At 38.1% G+C, this 17,544-nt stretch overlaps 1 protein-coding gene across 1 annotated transcript in view; it reads left to right on the forward strand.

Annotated features, from left to right (window-relative positions):
* UBE2H (ubiquitin conjugating enzyme E2 H) overlaps positions 1-16,201 on the forward strand; it is a 48,726-nt gene extending 32,525 nt beyond the window's left edge. Inside the window, exons 4-7 of the mRNA XM_063397166.1 lie at positions 2,431-2,470; positions 3,949-4,001; positions 8,115-8,243; positions 14,101-16,201. Coding sequence (XP_063253236.1) covers positions 2,431-2,470; positions 3,949-4,001; positions 8,115-8,243; positions 14,101-14,225 — 347 coding nt within the window. The 3' untranslated portion in view covers positions 14,226-16,201. The remainder of the gene's footprint in view (positions 1-2,430; positions 2,471-3,948; positions 4,002-8,114; positions 8,244-14,100) is intronic.
* Positions 16,202-17,544: the final 1,343 nt, after the last annotated feature.

A 17,544-nucleotide genomic window follows, 5' to 3' on the forward strand; every position in this document is an offset into this window, starting at 1 on the left:
CTCCCAGGGATGTGCAGGGAGCTTTTTTCTGCTCAAATCTCGGAGTTTTTTCACCCTTTAATGTTGATTTTGCTGCTTTTCCCTCAGTTTTCCAGCCCTCACTTGTTTCAATCCGTTTTGTTTCCACTGGTTTATCCCAGAGGAGCTTCCCTCACCCTACCAGGCTCTGTTCAAGTGGCTCAAAATCCATTTTTTCCTTCCCAAAAAAAGCTGCCTCTTGCTGGAAAATCCCTTTATTTCCTTCCCAAAATCGTCCTCTTGCTGGAAAATCCCTTTTTTTCCTTCCCAAAAACTTGTTCTTGCTGAAAAATCCCTTTTTTCCTTCCCAAGATCTTGCTGAAAAATCTCATTTTTTTCCTTCCCAAAATCTCCTCTTGCTGAAAAATCTCTTTTTTTCTCCTCAAGATCTTGCCGAAATCTCCTTTTTTTTTTTCTTCCCAAAAAAGCTGCCTCTTGCTGGAAAACCCCTTTTTTCCTTCCCAAAAACTTGTTCTTGCTGAAAAATCCCTTTTTTCCTTCCCAAGATCTTGCTAAAAAATCTCATTTTTTTCCTTCCCAAAATCTCCTCTTGCTGAAAAATCCCTTTTTTTCCTTCCCAAGATCTTGCTGAAATCTCTTTTTTTTCTTCCAAAAAAGCCACCTCTTGCTGAAAAATCCCTTTATTTCCTTCCCAAAATCTCCTCTTGCTGAAAATCCCTTTTTTTCCTTCCCAAAATCTTCCTCTTGCTGGAAAATCCCTTTTTTCCTTCCCAAGATCTTGCTGAAATCTCATTTTTTTCCTTCCCAAAATCTCCTCTTGCTGAAAAATCTCTTTTTTTCTCCTCAAGATCTTGCTGAAATCTCCTTTTTTTCTTCCAAAAAAGCTGCCTCTTGCTGGAAATTTGCTTTTTTTCCTTTCCAAAATCTCCTCTTGCTGAAAAATTCCTTTTTTTCTCCTCAAGATTTTGCTGAAATCTCATTTTTTCCTTCCCAAAATCTCCTCTTGCTGAAAAATCCCTTTTTTCCTTCCGAAAATCTTCCTGAAATCTCATTTTTTCCTTCCCAGAATCTCCTCTTGCTGAAAAATTTCTTTTTTTCCTTCCCAAAATCTTCCTCTCGCTGGAAAATCCCTTTTTTCCTTCCCAAAATCTCCTCTTGCTGAAAAATTCCTTTTTTTCTCCTCAAGATCTTGCTGAAATCTCATTTTTTCCTTCCCAAAAAGCTGCCTCTTGCTGGAAAATCCCTTTATTTCCTTCCCAAAATCTTCCTCTTGATGAAAACCCCTATATTTCCTTCCCAAAAACTTGTTCTTGCTGGAAAATTCCCTTTTTTCCTTCCCAATATCTTGCTGAAATCTCATTTTTTTTCCTTCCCATAATCTCCTCTTGCTGAAAAATTCCTTTTTTTCTCCTCAAGATTTTGCTGAAATCTCATTTTTTCCTTCCCAAGAAGCTGCCTCTTGCTGGAAAATCCCTTTTTTCCTTCCCAAAATCTCCTCTTGCTGAAAAATCCCTTTTTTCCTTCCCAAGATCTTGCTGAAATCTCCTTTTTTTTTTCTTCCAAAAAAGCCACCTCTTGCTGGAAAATCCCTTTTTTCCTTCCCAAAATCTTCCTCTTGCTGAAAAATCCCTTTTTTCCTTCCCAAGATCTTGCTGAAATCTCTTTTTTTAATTCAAAAAAGCCACCTCTTGCTGAAAAATCCCTTCTTTCCTTCCCAAAATCTCCTCTTGCTGAAAAATCCCTTTTTTCCTTCCGAAAATCTTCCTGAAATCTCATTTTTTCCTTCCCAAAATCTCCTCTTGCTGAAAAATTCCTTTTTTTCCTTCCCAAAATCTCCTGTTGCTGAAAATCCTCTTTTTTCTCCTCAAGCTCTTGCTGAAACCCCCCATTTTCCCCCAAAAAATCCACTTTTTGCTGGAAACAAGAGCTGAGCTGGATCAAATCCTTCGTGGCTCAGCAAAGCAGAGCTCTGGAAAAGCTGGGAAGCTCCAAGGAAGGTTCTGGGAATGCTCCCAGGATGTGCAGGGAGGGGTTTTTTATTTTATTTTATTTTATTTTATTTTATTTTATTTTATTTTATTTTATTTTATTTTATTTTATTTTATTTTATTTTATTTTATTTTATTTTATTTTATTTTATTTTATTTTATTTTATTTTATTTATATTAAATATATATTTATATAATTTATATATTTATATTTAATATATATATTAAATATATATTTAATATATTAAATATATTTTATATATTAAAAATATATCAAATTTTGAGCTTAAATTTGAGTTCAGTGTTTATTCTTGTTTATTCTAAATTCACTTGATCAGGTGAGGGAGCTCCCAGCTATTTCTGCCTTGGACTCCTTGCTCCAGAAATTCCAGATTGTTCATGTTAAAAAAAATAAATTTATTTGGTTTTATTTCTGCTAATTTCCCTCTGTGTCTCCTTGCAGGATTCATGAATAAAATCTTCCATCCCAACATTGACGAAGCGTGAGTAAAATCAATTTATTTTCTGAATTTGTGCTGAATCCTCCAAAATCTCAGATGTTAATTCCATTTTCCCGTGTGTTAATTCCATTTTTCCACGTGTTAATTCCATTTTTCCATATTTTAATCCCATTTTTCCATGTTTTAATTCCATTTTTCCACGTGTTAATTCCATTTTTCCACGTGTTAATTCCATTTTTCCTGTGTTAATTCCATTTTTCCGTGTGTTAATTCCATTTTTCCGTGTGTTAATTCCATTTTTCCACGTGTTAATTCCATTTTTCCACGTGTTAATTCCATTTTTCCGTGTGTTAATCCCATTTTTCCACGTGTTAATTCCATTTTTCCACGTGTTAATTCCATTTTTCCACGTGTTAATTCCATTTTTCCACGTGTTAATTCCATTTTTCCGTGTTTTAATCCCATTTTTCCACGTGTTAATTCCATTTTTCCGTGTGTTAATCCCATTTTTCCACGTGTTAATACCATTTTTCCACGTGTTAATTCCATTTTTCTACGTGTTAATTCCATTTTTCCGTGTGTTAATTCCATTTTCCGTGTGTTAATTCCATTTTTCCACGTGTTAATTCCATTTTTCCACGTGTTAATTCCATTTTTCCACGTGTTAATACCATTTTTCCACGTGTTAATTCCATTTTTCTACGTGTTAATTCCATTTTTCCGTGTGTTAATTCCATTTTTCCCTGTGTTAATTCCATTTTTCGTGTGTTAATTCCATTTTTCCGTGTGTTAATTCCATTTTCCGTGTGTTAATTCCATTTTTCCACGTGTTAATTCCATTTTTCCACGTGTTAATTCCATTTTTCCACGTGTTAATTCCATTTTTCCACGTGTTAATTCCATTTTTCCACGTGTTAATTCCATTTTTCCACGTGTTAATTCCATTTTTCCTGTGTTAATTCCATTTTTTCCATGTAATTCCATTTTCCCATGTGTTAATTCCATTTTTCCATGTGTTAATTCCATTTTTCCACGTGTTAATTCCATTTTTCCACGTGTTAATTCCATTTTTCCACGTGTTAATTCCATTTTTCCGTGTGTTAATTCCATTTTTCCGTGTGTTAATTCCATTTTTCCTCGTGTTAATTCCATTTTTCCTCGTGTTAATTCCATTTTTCATGTGTTAATTCCATTTTTCCGTGTGTTAATCCCATTTTTCCGTGTTTTAATCCCATTTTTCCTGTGTTAATTCCATTTTTCCGTGTGTTAATTCCATTTTCCACGTGTTAATTCCATTTTTCGTGTGTTAATTCCATTTTCCGTGTGTTAATTCCATTTTTCCACGTGTTAATCCCATTTTTCCACGTGTTAATTCCATTTTTCCACGTGTTAATTCCATTTTTCCACGTGTTAATTCCATTTTTCCACGTGTTAATTCCATTTTTCCACGTGTTAATTCCATTTTTCCATGTTTTAATCCCATTTTTCCATGTTTTAATCCCATTTTTCCTGTGTTTTAGGTCAGGAACTGTCTGTCTAGATGTCATCAATCAGACTTGGACAGCTCTCTACGGTGAGTTGGGCATTTCCTCTCCCCTGGGGACACAGATGATTTCAGGCCACTTCTTTTTTTAATTTAATTTTGGTTAAATTAATATTGGCTAAATATTAATTGGTTAAATTAATATTGGTCAAATTTGGTTAAATTAATTTTGGTTAAATTAATATTTCTTTAATTTCTTTAATTTTTCTTTAAATTTACTGAATTTGAAACTCCTCCCTGAGCCAAAATCTCAAGAAAATTCAGATTTTTTGCAGGTTAGGCGGTGGAATTGCCCCTGATGCTGCAGAGTGGTTTCCATTTCTGGTTAAAAATCTACTTTTTAGAGATTAAAATTTTTCAAATAGAGTCTCTGTTTAAAAATAAGAATTTCTGGTTAAAAATCTACTTTTTAGAGATAAAAATTTTTCAAATAGAGTCTCTGTTTAAAAATAAGAATTTCTAGTTAAAAATCTACTTTTTAGAGATAAAAATTTTTCAAATAGAGTCTCTGTTTAAAAATAAGAATTTCTGGTTAAAAATCTACTTTTTAGAGATCAAAATTTTTCAAATAGAGTCTCTGTTTAAAAATAAGAATTTCTGGTTAAAAATCTACTTTTTAGAGATAATTTTTTTTAATAGAGTCTCTGTTTAAAAATAAGAATTTCTGGTTAAAAATCTACTTTTTAGAGATTAAAATTTTTCAAATAGAGTCTCTATTTAAAAATCAGAATTTCAGATATTCCAGTTCTGCTTTGTGGAAGAAATTCAGGGCAATGTGGAATCAAATCCTTCAGGTTCTTCCCTGGAAAATTGATTTTAGCTGTAATTCCTCATTGGAATGCTGGAATTCCCAGAGGGATGAGGATCACAGCATGGATTTGTTGGGGGAGATGAGCTTTTTTCCTCTTTTCCATAAAAGATAAAAGGAAATAATTCCATAATTCCAGGTTTTTTTTCTCCTGGAGCTGCAGTGGCTCAATTCCCTCTGAGCTCACCAATCCAAAATTCCAGCACCACTTCCAGGGCTTTGCTTTTCCCTCTTTCCTTTCCAAGGAAAAACAGGGAATAATTCCTCTGTTTTTTTTTGGAGTGTTGCCCCTTTCAAGCAGATCTGAGTCAGATAATTCCAGCAAGGTGGAAAAAATCTGGAATATCCACAAAAAAATCCCCGTGGATCCATCCCTGCTCATTCCCCAGGGAAGCAGCAGCTCCTCAGTGCTGGGCTTGGAATTCCTGCATGGATTCCACCTTTTCCTGCTGGACCAGCAGAGGTTTGGGGGTTGAGAGAAGATTTTTTCAATAAAAATAAAAATAAAAATAAAAATAAAAATAAAAATAAAAATAAAAAAAAAATTAAAAATAAAAATAAAAATTAAAATTAAAAAAATAAAAATAAAAATAAAAATAAAAATAAAAATTAAAAAAAAGGGATTCCAGGGGAATTCCAGCCCTCTGCTCCCTCATCCTCAGGAGGCCACAAAAAGCCTCTGGAGCCAAGCAGGAGAGACCTGGCCCAAATTTTTACAAATTAAAATCAACTTTTTGCTGCCACTGCCCAAATCCCATCCCCAGGAATTCCAACTTCCAAAAGCAAACCAGTGCCATGGCAGGGAATACCCATCCAGAGCATTCCTGGGATCATTTTTTGGGATTAAAATCCTTTTTCCAGCTGCTGTTGTGCTCCATCCCAGGAGCACCTCGATGCTGGAGCCTGGAATTCTGTGCTGCATCCCAGAGCTGGAGGAGCTCTTTGCACAGGGAGAGCTCCTGGACATCTCCTTCCCTTTTTTTGGGTGAACTTTTTGGGAAGTTGAGGGTTTGAAGCTGACTCAGGAATGGGATTGAGGTTTTCTCCAGGGACAGGGACAGGCTGGGGTGGCCACACTGCTCCTGTGGGGGATCCTGGGCAGGGATGGCATTCCCTGATCCCAGGATTTCCCTGCCACCACGAAAGAGAGAGTTTCTAGAACATTCCCACGGGAATTCCCCACACAAGGAGCGTTCCCAAGGAATGGGAATTTTTCCTGACCTCTGGAACGGGGGGTTTGTTCTCCCAGGGGTGCAGGCAGGGATGGCATTCCCTGATCCCAGGATTTCCCTGCCACGATGAAAGAGAGAGTTTCTAGAACATTCCCACGGGAATTCCCCACACAAGGAGCGTTCCCAAGGAATGGGAATTTTTTCTGACCTCTGGAACGGGGAGTTTGTTCTCCCAGGGGATTTGTGCACCCACAGGCACTGGTGGCACTGGGAGGAGTGTCCTGCCTGGGTGACAGATGTCACTGGTGTCACTGGGAGCTCTGCTCATCCCCTGGCTCGTCTGGAGTTGGAATCCAGGACATCCCTGTGGCCGCCTGTCCTAGTTTAGGACAAATTTAGGGGAAAATTCCCACAACTCCCTCCCCCACCACCGGGTTCGGGAGGAATTTCCTCAGAGGAAAAGTGGAAAAATCTTGTTTATTGAGAAACAACGAAAACACCACTCCCCAACACAAGGAAAACAGTCCGAGATGACAAGAAATGTTTTCAGCAGTCCAAGAGAGGCTGAGCAGTCTCTGCTGGGGAGGAGCCAAAGCTTCTCTCAGGTGCAGACTCCGGGGGGTTTTCCCTTGGCATTCCCGAATCAGGGCCCGAAGCAGGTCCGATGTCTTCAGGGAAGGGAGGAAGGAAAGAAGGGGAAAAACAAAAGCAGAAAAATGGCAGAAAGCAAAGCCAGCAAAGCAGCCTAAAGCTGGCAGCCAGGGGAGGGGCTCAGCTAGAGACAAAACAAACTGGGAACATGAGAACAGGAAAAAAACAAACAAAAAAACCCCCCACGATTTGGGATACAAAGCATGAAAATGTCCTGTCAGCCCAGGACACCGCCCTGGAGAGTTTGGACAGAGGGTCTGGGGTCTGTCCAGGGGGGTCTGGGGTCTGTCCAGGGGGGTCTGGGGTCTGTCCAGGGGGGTCTGGGGTCTGTCCAGGGGGGTCTGGGGTCTGTCCAGGAGGGTCTGGGGTCTGTCCAGGGGGGTCTGGGGTCTGTCCAGGGGGGTCTGGGGTCTGTCCAGTCAGACCCACACAGATCCCAGGAGGACACTGCCTCTGACCCCTGCCATGGCAGTGAACACTCACACGCAGGAAGAATCACAAACCCCAAGAATTTAAAATAAGCAGTAGCTGGTTTATTATAGAATATAAATAGAGAAATTAGGATTTTTAGTATATGGGGCTGCAGAGACAAGATAGAAGAATTGGGGGGTGGCCCCTGTGCTCCTTGTTCTTGTTCTCATCCCCCATCTTTTGCTGAGTTAGATTTTAGAGATTGGTTTAGAGTAGAAACGACATGTTAGCGTAAGTAGTAAGCATTAGTAAAATTTTGTAAATAAAAAGTTGGTTTTAAACAGTAGTTGAGTCAAAAGTACCGTACATAAGGTGTGGGACCCTCTGACCCACCCAGTCCTGCCACGTGTCCTGCTCTGCAAAGCTGGACAAAAACTGAGAGATAATTCAGAATAATTCAGATAATTCAGAATAAACAGCCTCGATAACACGAACTGCTGCACTCAGCTTGTCTCTGGCTTTGGTGTGAGACACCTAAATTAAAGAGAAGCCTGAAAACCTGATTACCTTAGAGAACAGCAACCCCGAGGAGAATCTCAGGGAATTTTAACCCTGACAGAGTGGTGGTTTCTGTTAAGCAGAAACTCTGGAAGTTTTGTGCTTTCCATGGAATGGTTGGGGCTGGAGGGAGCTCAGAGCCTGAGCTCCATGGGCAGGGAGCCTTCCATGGAAATCAAGGTTGGAAGAGGTGCAGAATTCCGGGAAAGGCAGAGCACTGCTCTGTTTGTTTGGAGTTTTTCCTCGTTTTTCAAGCCAGGATTAAAAATCAGGAAAATTCCTTGCTTAACCCATGGATATCTGAGGAGTCTGTGAGGGGCTGCAGCAGCTCTCCCACCAACTTTATTTTTATTTTTGATTCTCCTCCTCATTCCCAGACTCTCAGTTCATTTCCCCTCCACCAACTTTATTTTTATTTTTGATTCTCCACCTCATTCCCAGACTCTCAGTTCATTTCCCCTTGGAATTTGTGGCGTCTGGGCTGTTCCAGGCTGGTTTTTTGGGATAGCTCTGGCCACCAACGCTGTGTTTATTACCTTGCAGATCTCACCAATATATTCGAGTCGTTCCTGCCCCAGCTGCTGGCTTATCCCAATCCCATAGATCCTCTAAATGGTGACGCTGCAGCCATGTACCTGCACCGACCAGAAGAGTACAAACAGAAAATTAAAGGTGAGCCCTAATTAACACAACTGCTGCCATTCCATCCCCAGGGAATGGGGGCTTTTTGGGAAAAAAAAAAACCCAACACTGCCTGGATTTTCCCTCTTTTATAGTTTCAGGTGGATGTGAGGGAAGGAGGGGGGAGGAAATCAGCAGCAGAGCTCAAACTGGGCAAGGTGGGAAGGAAAGTGGGTTAGGATTCAGTGGGATTTGGGGAGATGGGAGAAAAGATTTGGAAGAAAAATCATTGGAATGCCTGAATTCCTCATGGAGAACAGGAGCACAGCGTGGATTTGTTGTGGGGCATCATTTGCCACTTTTCCACAAAGAGAATCAATGGAATTTATTCCTTTGGTGAATTTTTTTTAGGATTTTGAGGCTAAAGGTCCACAAAGAGGACAAATGGAAATTATTCCTTTGGTGAATTTTTTTAGGATTTTAAAGCTAAAGGACCACAAAGAGAACCAATGGAATTTATTCCTTTGGTGAATTTTTTTTTAGGATTTTAAAGCTAAAGGACCACAAAGAGAATCAATGGAATTTATTCCTTTGGTGAATTTTTTTAGGATTTTGAGGCTAAAGGTCCTCAAAGAGAATCAATGGAATTTATTCCTTTGGTGATTTTTTTTAGGATTTTGAGGCTAAAGGTCCACAAAGAGAATCAATGGAAATTATTCCTTTGGTGAATTTTTTTAGGATTTTGTGGCTAAAGGTCCACAAAGAGAATCAATGGAATTTATTCCTTTGGTGAATTTTTTTTTAGGATTTTGAGGCTAAAGGTCCACAAAGAGAATCAATGGAATTTATTCCTTTGGTGAATTTTTTTTTAGGATTTTAAAGCTAAAGGACCACAAAGAGGACAAATGGAATTTATTCCTTTGGTGAATTTTTTTAGGATTTTAAAGCTAAAGGTCCTCAAAGAGAATCAATGGAATTTATTCCTTTGGTGAATTTTTTTAGGATTTTGAGGCTAAAGGTCCACAAAGAGAATCAATGGAATTTATTCCTTTGGTGAATTTTTTTAGGATTTTGAGACTAAAGGTCCACAAAGAGGACAAATGGAATTTATTCCTTTGGTGAATTTTTTTAGGATTTTAAAGCTAAAGGACTACAAAGAGGACCAATGGAATTTATTCCTTTGGTGAATTTTTTAGGATTTTAAAGTTAAAGGTCCACAAAGAGAATCAATGGAATTTATTCCTTTGGTGAATTTTTTTAGGATTTTGAGGCTAAAGGTCCACTAAGAGAATCAATGGAATTTATTCCTTTGGTGAATTTTTTTTTAGGATTTTGAGACTAAAGGTCCACAAAGAGAATCAATGGAATTTATTCCTTTGGTGAATTTTTTTTAGGATTTTAAAGCTAAAGGTCCACAAAGGGAACCAATGGAATTTATTCCTTTGGTGAATTTTTTTAGGATTTTGTGGCTAAAGGTCCACAAAGAGAATCAATGGAATTTATTCCTTTGGTGAATTTTTTTAGGATTTTAAAGCTAAAGGTCTACAAAGAGAATCAATGGAATTTATTCCTTTGGTGAATTTTTTTAGGATTTTAAAGCTAAAGGTCCACAAAGAGAATCAATGGAATTTATTCCTTTGGTGATTTTTTTTAGGATTTTGAGGCTAAAGGACCACAAAGAGAATCAATGGAATTTATTCCTTTGGTGAATTTTTTTAGGATTTTGAGACTAAAGGTCCACAAAGAGGAAAAATGGAATTTATTCCTTTGGTGAATTTTTTAGGATTTTAAAGCTAAAGGTCCATAAAGAGAATCAATGGAATTTATTCCTTTAGTGAATTTTTTTTTAGGATTTTGAGGCTAAAGGTGTGACCAAAAAAATAAAAAAGGCAGCAAAAATACCAATCTAAACACCCAATTGATAGATAAAAAATGGTTTGTTGGAAAGTTCTAAGAGCAGCAATCAAGGAGTTGAAGATGAGGTGGTTTTGCACTGTGCCAGAGCAGGAATTGGTGCAAAATTCCAAATAATCCCTCCTTAGAAAGATGCAGAGAAATTAATAAAGACTGGCAGATGAAAGAAAGAGTGGAGGAATTTAAACAAAAGGACCAAAGTCTTGCAAACACAAGAAATGAGATAAAAATGAGGAGTTGTGCTTTAGATTTTTTTTTTCCCTAAAATCAGCAGGGCTCCCTTTTCCTGCTGTGGCAAAGCCCTGGAATTTATTTCTGCTCTGATCCAGCAAACACAACCAGAATTTCATCTCCTGGTGGGAAATTTCAATTTGAACTGAGTTTTTAGGGCCTGAGTTTTGTTACTGGATATCCAGTTTTGCTACTGGATAGCCAGAGTTTAGGTGGATTTGGAATAATCCCAGGAGGAATTTCTATATAAAATAGAATAAATAAAATAGAATAAAATAGAATAAAATAGAATAAAGAATAAAATAAAAAAATAATAAAATAAAATAAAATAAAATAAAAAATAAAATAAAATAAAATAAAATAAAATAAAATAAAAAATAATAAAAATAAAATAAAATAAAATAAAATAAATAAAAATAAAAATAAAATAAATAAAATAAAATAAAATAAAAAAAATAAATAAAAAAAATAAATAAAAAATAAAATAAAATAAAATAAAATAAAAAATAAAATAAAAATAAAAATAAAATAAAATAATTAAAAATAAAATAAAATAAAATAAAATAAAATAAAATAAAATAAAATAAAATAGAAACCCACAAAGGGGTTTTGCCACCCAAAGTCTTTCAGCAACACTCGGGTTGCCTTCACTGGAATGTGCAGGAGCAACAACTTCCTGGGGTTTTTCCCGTTTTTCCAGGAAATTTCTGCGGGTGTGGAATGGAAACCTCCACGAGCAGCAGGAATTGGGAAATCTCAGGGATCCCAAAATGTGGGATCAGCTCTGCCACATGGCCCAGAAGTGCTTAAACCTGGAGTCACTCTTGTGGTGTGAAATGCCCAATTTTTGAGGGCAGAACTGTCAAAATTTGATTTAAATCGTGAATTTTTCAGCCTCCCTTGGCCTATTCCTGTGGCAGGATTGTGGGAATTTCCCTGCTCAGTATCCCAAAGTTCATTCCCTGCTTTTTCAGACCAGGGAGCTTCCAGGCAAAAAAATGATTTAATAAAATCTCCAGTGCCAGCACTGAGAGTCGTCTGGGCTTTGACAAAAACAGCCGAAAACCCAAAAATATCCTTGGAAAAAAGCCAAAGGAAGCTGTGAGAACATCCCCTGGGATAAAGGGACAGCCTGCTCCTGATCTGGAAGGGGTTTGGAGTGTTGGGAATGTGCTCCATAAATCCCAACTCCAGCAGCTCCTCCCGGGATTGTGTGACAGGGATGGAGCTCAACCCTGTCATCCCTGATTTCAGGAATATCCCTGGACACGTTCAAACTGCTGCAGAGGATCTGGCAGCTCTGGGGAGGCCAGAGCCATGATTTAGGATTTATTTCTTTTTATTTCTGCTGGTTTTGTCGCTCAGAGCAACACGGTGGGTTTGGGGAGGAGGCACAGCCACGGAGGATTCGTAATTCCCAGTTTGTAATCGGGCCAGGATTTGTAATTCCCAGTTTGTAATTGGGCCAGGATTCGTAATTCCCAGTTTGTGATTGGGCCAGGATTTGTAATTCCCAGTTTGTGATTGGGCCAGGATTTGTAATTCCCAGTTTGTGATCGGGCCAGGATTTGTAATTCCCAGTTTGTGATTGGGCCAGGATTTGTAATTCCCAGTTTGTGATTGGGCCAGGATTTGTAATTCCCAGTTTGTAATTGGGCCAGGATTTGTAATTCCCAGTTTGTAATCGGGCCAGGATTCGTAATTCCCAGTTTGTAATCGGGCCAGGATTTGTAATTCCCAGTTTGTGATTGGGCCAGGATTTGTAATTCCCAGTTTGTGATTGGGCCAGGATTTGTAATTCCCAGTTTGTGATTGGGCCAGGATTCGTAATTCCCAGTTTGTGATTGGGCCAGGATTTGTAATTCCCAGTTTGTAATCGGGCCAGGATTCGTAATTCCCAGTTTGTAATCGGGCCAGGATTTGTAATTCCCAGTTTGTGATTGGGCCAGGATTTGTAATTCCTGTTCTTCTCTGCCTCCTCTGGGAGAGATTTCCTGTGGGATGTTCCCTTGGGAAGGGCAGGAACAGCAGGAGCAGCTCCGGGCTGTTTGTGCTGGGGGCTCAGGGCTCTCTGGGATCGCTTCTCCCATTCCCAGTGGGTGAAATTCCAGCTTGGAGCACCCAAGGGTGACCACAGCTGGCTCCTGTTGCTCCAGGCTCTGGGAACAGATGGATCCAGGGGTGTTTTCCTGGCAGGAATTGGTGCCACGAGGGTTCCCCTTGCTGAACACCCTTCTGTGGGAGATGCTTTGCCCGTTTTTAGAGATTTTGTTGATTTATTTTTCATTGGGACTGAAAATCCCAATGCAAATCCCAATGCAAATCCCAATCAATGCGACATTCACCATGGAAACTCCCTGGAAATTTCACTTTTCTTGGGTTAAACCTTCCAAAAACAACAAAAAACCAACCCAGCCCAGGAGCAAGGAGCTTTCCTGGATAAAAAGTGGCATTTGAAGCTTGAAGGGTTTCAGGTTTTAGCTGAGGCTTGAGGAGGCTTTTTCCAGCAGCAGCTTCCAGGTGGGAATGTCCCCTGGAAGCAGCCAGGGAGGAGGTGCTGGTGGCCCCTGTCCTGCCTGGGGGCTGGAAGCTCCCAAAGCTGCTGCAAGGCAGAGTTTAGGTGGATTTGGAATAATCCCAGGAGGAATTTCTATATAAAATAGAATAAATAAAATAGAATAAAAAATAAAATAAAATAAAATAAATAAAATAAAATAAAATAAAATAAAATAAAATAAAATAAAATAAAATAAAATAAAAATAATAAAAAAATAAAAAAATAAATAAAATAGAATAAAAAATAAAAATAAAATAAAATAAAATAAAAAAATAAATAAAATAAAAAATAAAATAAAATAAAATAAAATAAAAAATAAAAATAAAATAATAAAATAAAATAAAATAAAATGATAAAATAAAATAAAAAAAAATAAAATAAGATAAAATAAAATAAAAAATAAAAAATAAAAAATAAAAATAAAATAAATAAAATAAAATAAAAAATAATAAAAAATAAATAAAATAAAATAAAAAATAATAAAAAATAAAATAAAAAAATAAAAAAAAATAAAATAAAATAATAAAAAAATAAAAAAAAATCAAATAAAAAAAATAAAAAAATAAAAAATGAAATGAAATGAAATGAAATGAAATGAAATGAAATGAAATGAAATGAAATGAAATGAAATGAAATAAAATAAAATAGAAACCCACAAAGGGGTTTTGCCACCCAAAGTCTTGCAGCAGCACTCAGGTTGCCTTCACTGGAATGTGCAGGAGCAACAACTTCCTGGGGTTTTTCCCGTTTTTCCAGAGGGAGCTTGGTTCTTGGGAAGCTCTGGGGAGGGAGCAGCCACCTCAGGGATGTGTCACGGAATTTTGGGATGTTTGGGTTGGCAGGGACACTAAAGTCCCTCCAATTCCAGGGAATCTCCCACTGTCCCAGGGTGCTCCAAGCTGTTCTGGAACATTCCCAAGGATGAGACAGCCACAGCTTCACAGGATAATCTATAATTTATATATTTATCTGATTCATCAGTAATAATTTTTCTGGTAATTTATAATATTTTATGGTACTTCTATTTATACATAATTACATTTTACAACATTATCAATTACTTCTATTATTTTTATGCATGATTACATTTTATATTATCAATTTTAGATAAATCATTTCTCTGCTGTGACCCATCCTCCTCCTGTTGATTCCCCATCCCTAAACCCCTTTTTTTTTTATTTCCTCTTTTCTCTCTCCCCCATCCAGAATACATCCAGAAATATGCAACAGAAGAAGCACTAAAAGAGCAGGAAGAGGGCACCGGGGACAGCTCATCCGAGAGCTCCATGTCCGATTTCTCGGAAGATGAGGCTCAGGATATGGAATTGTAGTAGAGGAGGCCACTGCTTTTCAGAGAGACTCGAATTTCCTAACCACGAGAAGCAGACTATAATATTCATATTTAAACAAAGCAATTTTTTTTATTACTAAACAAGGTTTTTATGAATTATAGCATCGATATATATATAGATCTATATATATATCTCTCACCCTTTAGGTCTTGATTTTTCTGGGTCATTTCCCGATTCCCGAGGTGCGTTAGTGATTCCCAACATTCCATTCTGGTAGCAATATGCAGCCCTGGATGCATGCGTTGAGATTTTTCCATTTGGCCAAGGTCAACTCTGGTGTGTGCTACCAAACTGCTGCCCTGGGAGGGAGGGAATTAGTGAAAAAACAAAAAAAACCACCACGAAAAGAAATAAATCCAAACAAAAAAAAAAAGGGATTTGCTGTCGGATCGAGGTTTCCACGCGGGATGTTGGAGTTTCCTCCGAGTCTAAAAACCTTGGGGGGTGGTAGAGATGGAAGGGGCTCCTCCAGGGCGTGTTTGAAAAGAGAAAAAAGAGGGATTTACCTGAAAAAAAAACAAAAACAAACCAATCCCAACACGTGGAGCTCCTGAGAGCGCCGGAGCCGGAGAAGACCTCGGAATTTCAGTGCTGTGGACTCCTCCCTGCCCTCCCGAACTGTAGGGACTGACAACCACTGGTGGATTCCCTTGGGGGACTTTGGAAAAAAACACAAAAAAAGCTTTGGATGTTGTTCCTTGCTTGGGCTGGATTAGGAGCTGTTCCTTTGCTGGGAGGGAAGAAGCACCCGGATGATGCTGGAGGAACTGGGATGGAGCCTGGAAGTCCAAAACTCTTCCTCTGTCCCACTTTGGAACCTGCTGCCCTTGAATGGCTTCCAGTTGGCTTTGTTATTATTATTATTATTATTATTATTGTTATTATTATGATTTTTCTTTCTTTCCCGCTGCCTCTCTTGCTGGAAATGTGGTTCAGACACGTGGCAAGCACGGGCTGTGTGCTGGGAATTCCTCTGACCACATGGATTGGCCTTGCCAGAGCTTCAGATCCACGGAATTCTTCTGTTGGCCAAAGTCCACAAATCCATCGGCACCCAGTCTGAGTCTCCTTTTTTTTCTGGTTTTTTTTCTGGTTTTTTTTCTTTTTTTTTTCTTTTTTTTCTTCTTTTTTTTTGTTATTTTTTGGGGTTTTTTTCTTTTTTAAATCTTTCTTTCCTCCCCCTTCTGCACCAGCTTGGTTCCCATCTGCTTGTGTGTGTACAACAGGATAAAAAGTCCTTAAGAGTTAACAAAGAATACGATCTAGGAAAAAACAAAACAACAGAAACACCCCAAAATTTGAGCTGAATAATAAAAAAAAAGCCTAAAAAGCACCAATTGAGGAAGCAAATTAATTTGCTCTTTGGGTTTTTTTATTGGTTGGTTTGGTTTTTTTGGTTGTGGTTTGTTTTTTTTTTTTCCAGGATGTTTGGGAATTGGAATGTTGGATTTCTCCTGATGTCTTGCAGCAAACTGAGAGATTTTTTCTTTTATTATTATTATTATTTTTTGCTGTTGTTCCTAGAAATCTGATCAGTAAATGTCTCTTGGGATGCCGGGATACTCGAATTGGGATAATTGTGCACCGGAGCTTCAAACTGAGATGGATTTTTAAAGCTGAATGTTACCTGCTGTTTTCTTTTTGGGGATTTTTTTGGAGGGGTTTGGACAAGATCTTTTCATTTGTGATGCAGGAAAAAAAACTCAACCCACCCTGAGCGACTCTGGAGCAGAGTTTTGAATGTCAGACTGGCACATTTGTCATTTTCCCAGAATTATTGGGGTTTGTTTCCTTTTCCTTTCGAGCTGGGACATCCCAACCCCAGCCCTGATTCACGAAGCACAATCAGTTCCTTCCATTTTCTGTTGCTTTTGGGGGAGAAAACAAAAAAAACTCCATCAAATCCCACTTGGCTTTGGCATGAATTTCCTTAATAAAAAAAAACCTACCATGAATTTCCTTTCTGTTAATTCCGGGCACCGAGCAAAGGTTTCCCCTCTCGTTTTTCCCTCCTTTTCCAGCAGTGGTGTAGGGCTGTAGTTCTGTGCTGAATTCTCTATCTAGCATTTGTGGCTTGTCGGAGGGTAATATTAATTATTTAACCTGTAATGATGTAATTAACTCTTTATCTAGCACGTCGTTTGCTCATTAATTTGGGGAGGGAGGGGTTGAACTCGCTTTTCCTGCTGCCCTGGCAGTTTTTGCTTGTGCTATAAAACCTTTACTTGTAGGTGCTACTTAGGAGTAGAGTCAAGTGCTGGGTGGTGATTTCAGTTTAAAAAGCTTCAAAAAAAAACAAAAAACAAAAAGAAAAACCACCAAAAAACAGGACAAAAAAAAAAAAAAAGGCAACCAAAAAAAAAAATCACAATAAAAATTTGTATTTTTTCAATATTGTATAAAAATAGTGTTCTAATTCCCTCGCCCCCTGCCCTTGCAGGGTTTTTTCATCTCCATCATTCCCCTCCCGTGGATTTAGGATGGGAAACACTGGGATTCCCCCAGAAATAATGAAAATAATGAAAATAACGGGGAGAGCTGTGTGAGACACGAGGGATGGATTCACTGTCCAAGCTGAGGCTCAGCGTGAGCAGAACCACGGAAATTCCCATTCCCAGCCCTCCCCAAATCCCGGGATTTACCCGGGACACAGGAGAGGTGTCCTGGGTGGGGTCTGCTCCTGTGCTCCCCTCCCACATTTCCCACCCCTTATTTTCACCCAAAATCTCTTTTTATCCCAAAAGAATCTTCCCCCATCACAAAAAATGTGTGTAAAACTTCACCAACCTCACCTGGATGCAAAAGCGGAGCTGTGCTGGAATCAAGAGAGATTTTTTTGATCATCTCCAGCTTTATTTTATTGATCATTTCCAGGTTTTTTTATTGATCATTTCCAGCTTGTTTTGATCATCTCCAGCTTTTTTTATTGATCATTTCCAGTTTTTTTTATTGATTATTTCCAGCTTTTTTTGGTCATCTCCAGCTTTTTTTATTGATCATTTCCAGCTTTTTTATTGATTATTTCCAGCTTTTTTTATTGATCATCTCCAGCTTTTTTTATTGATCATTTCCAGCTTTTTTTATTGATCATTTCCAGCTTTTTTTGATAATTTCCAGCTTTTTTTTATTGATCATTTCCAGCTTTTTTTATTGATCATTTCCAGCTATTTTGCCCTGGAGCTGCTTTGGGAGCATCTTTGCCTTTCCCTGCCCTTCCTCCTCCTCCCCTTCCCTCCTCCCTCCACCGGCAAGGCCGGGATATGTTGGACAATTTTATTTTCATTTTTTCCTTTTTTTT

This window comes from Prinia subflava, chromosome 4, assembly GCF_021018805.1.
Source record: "Prinia subflava isolate CZ2003 ecotype Zambia chromosome 4, Cam_Psub_1.2, whole genome shotgun sequence".
Lineage (NCBI taxonomy): Eukaryota > Metazoa > Chordata > Aves > Passeriformes > Cisticolidae > Prinia > Prinia subflava.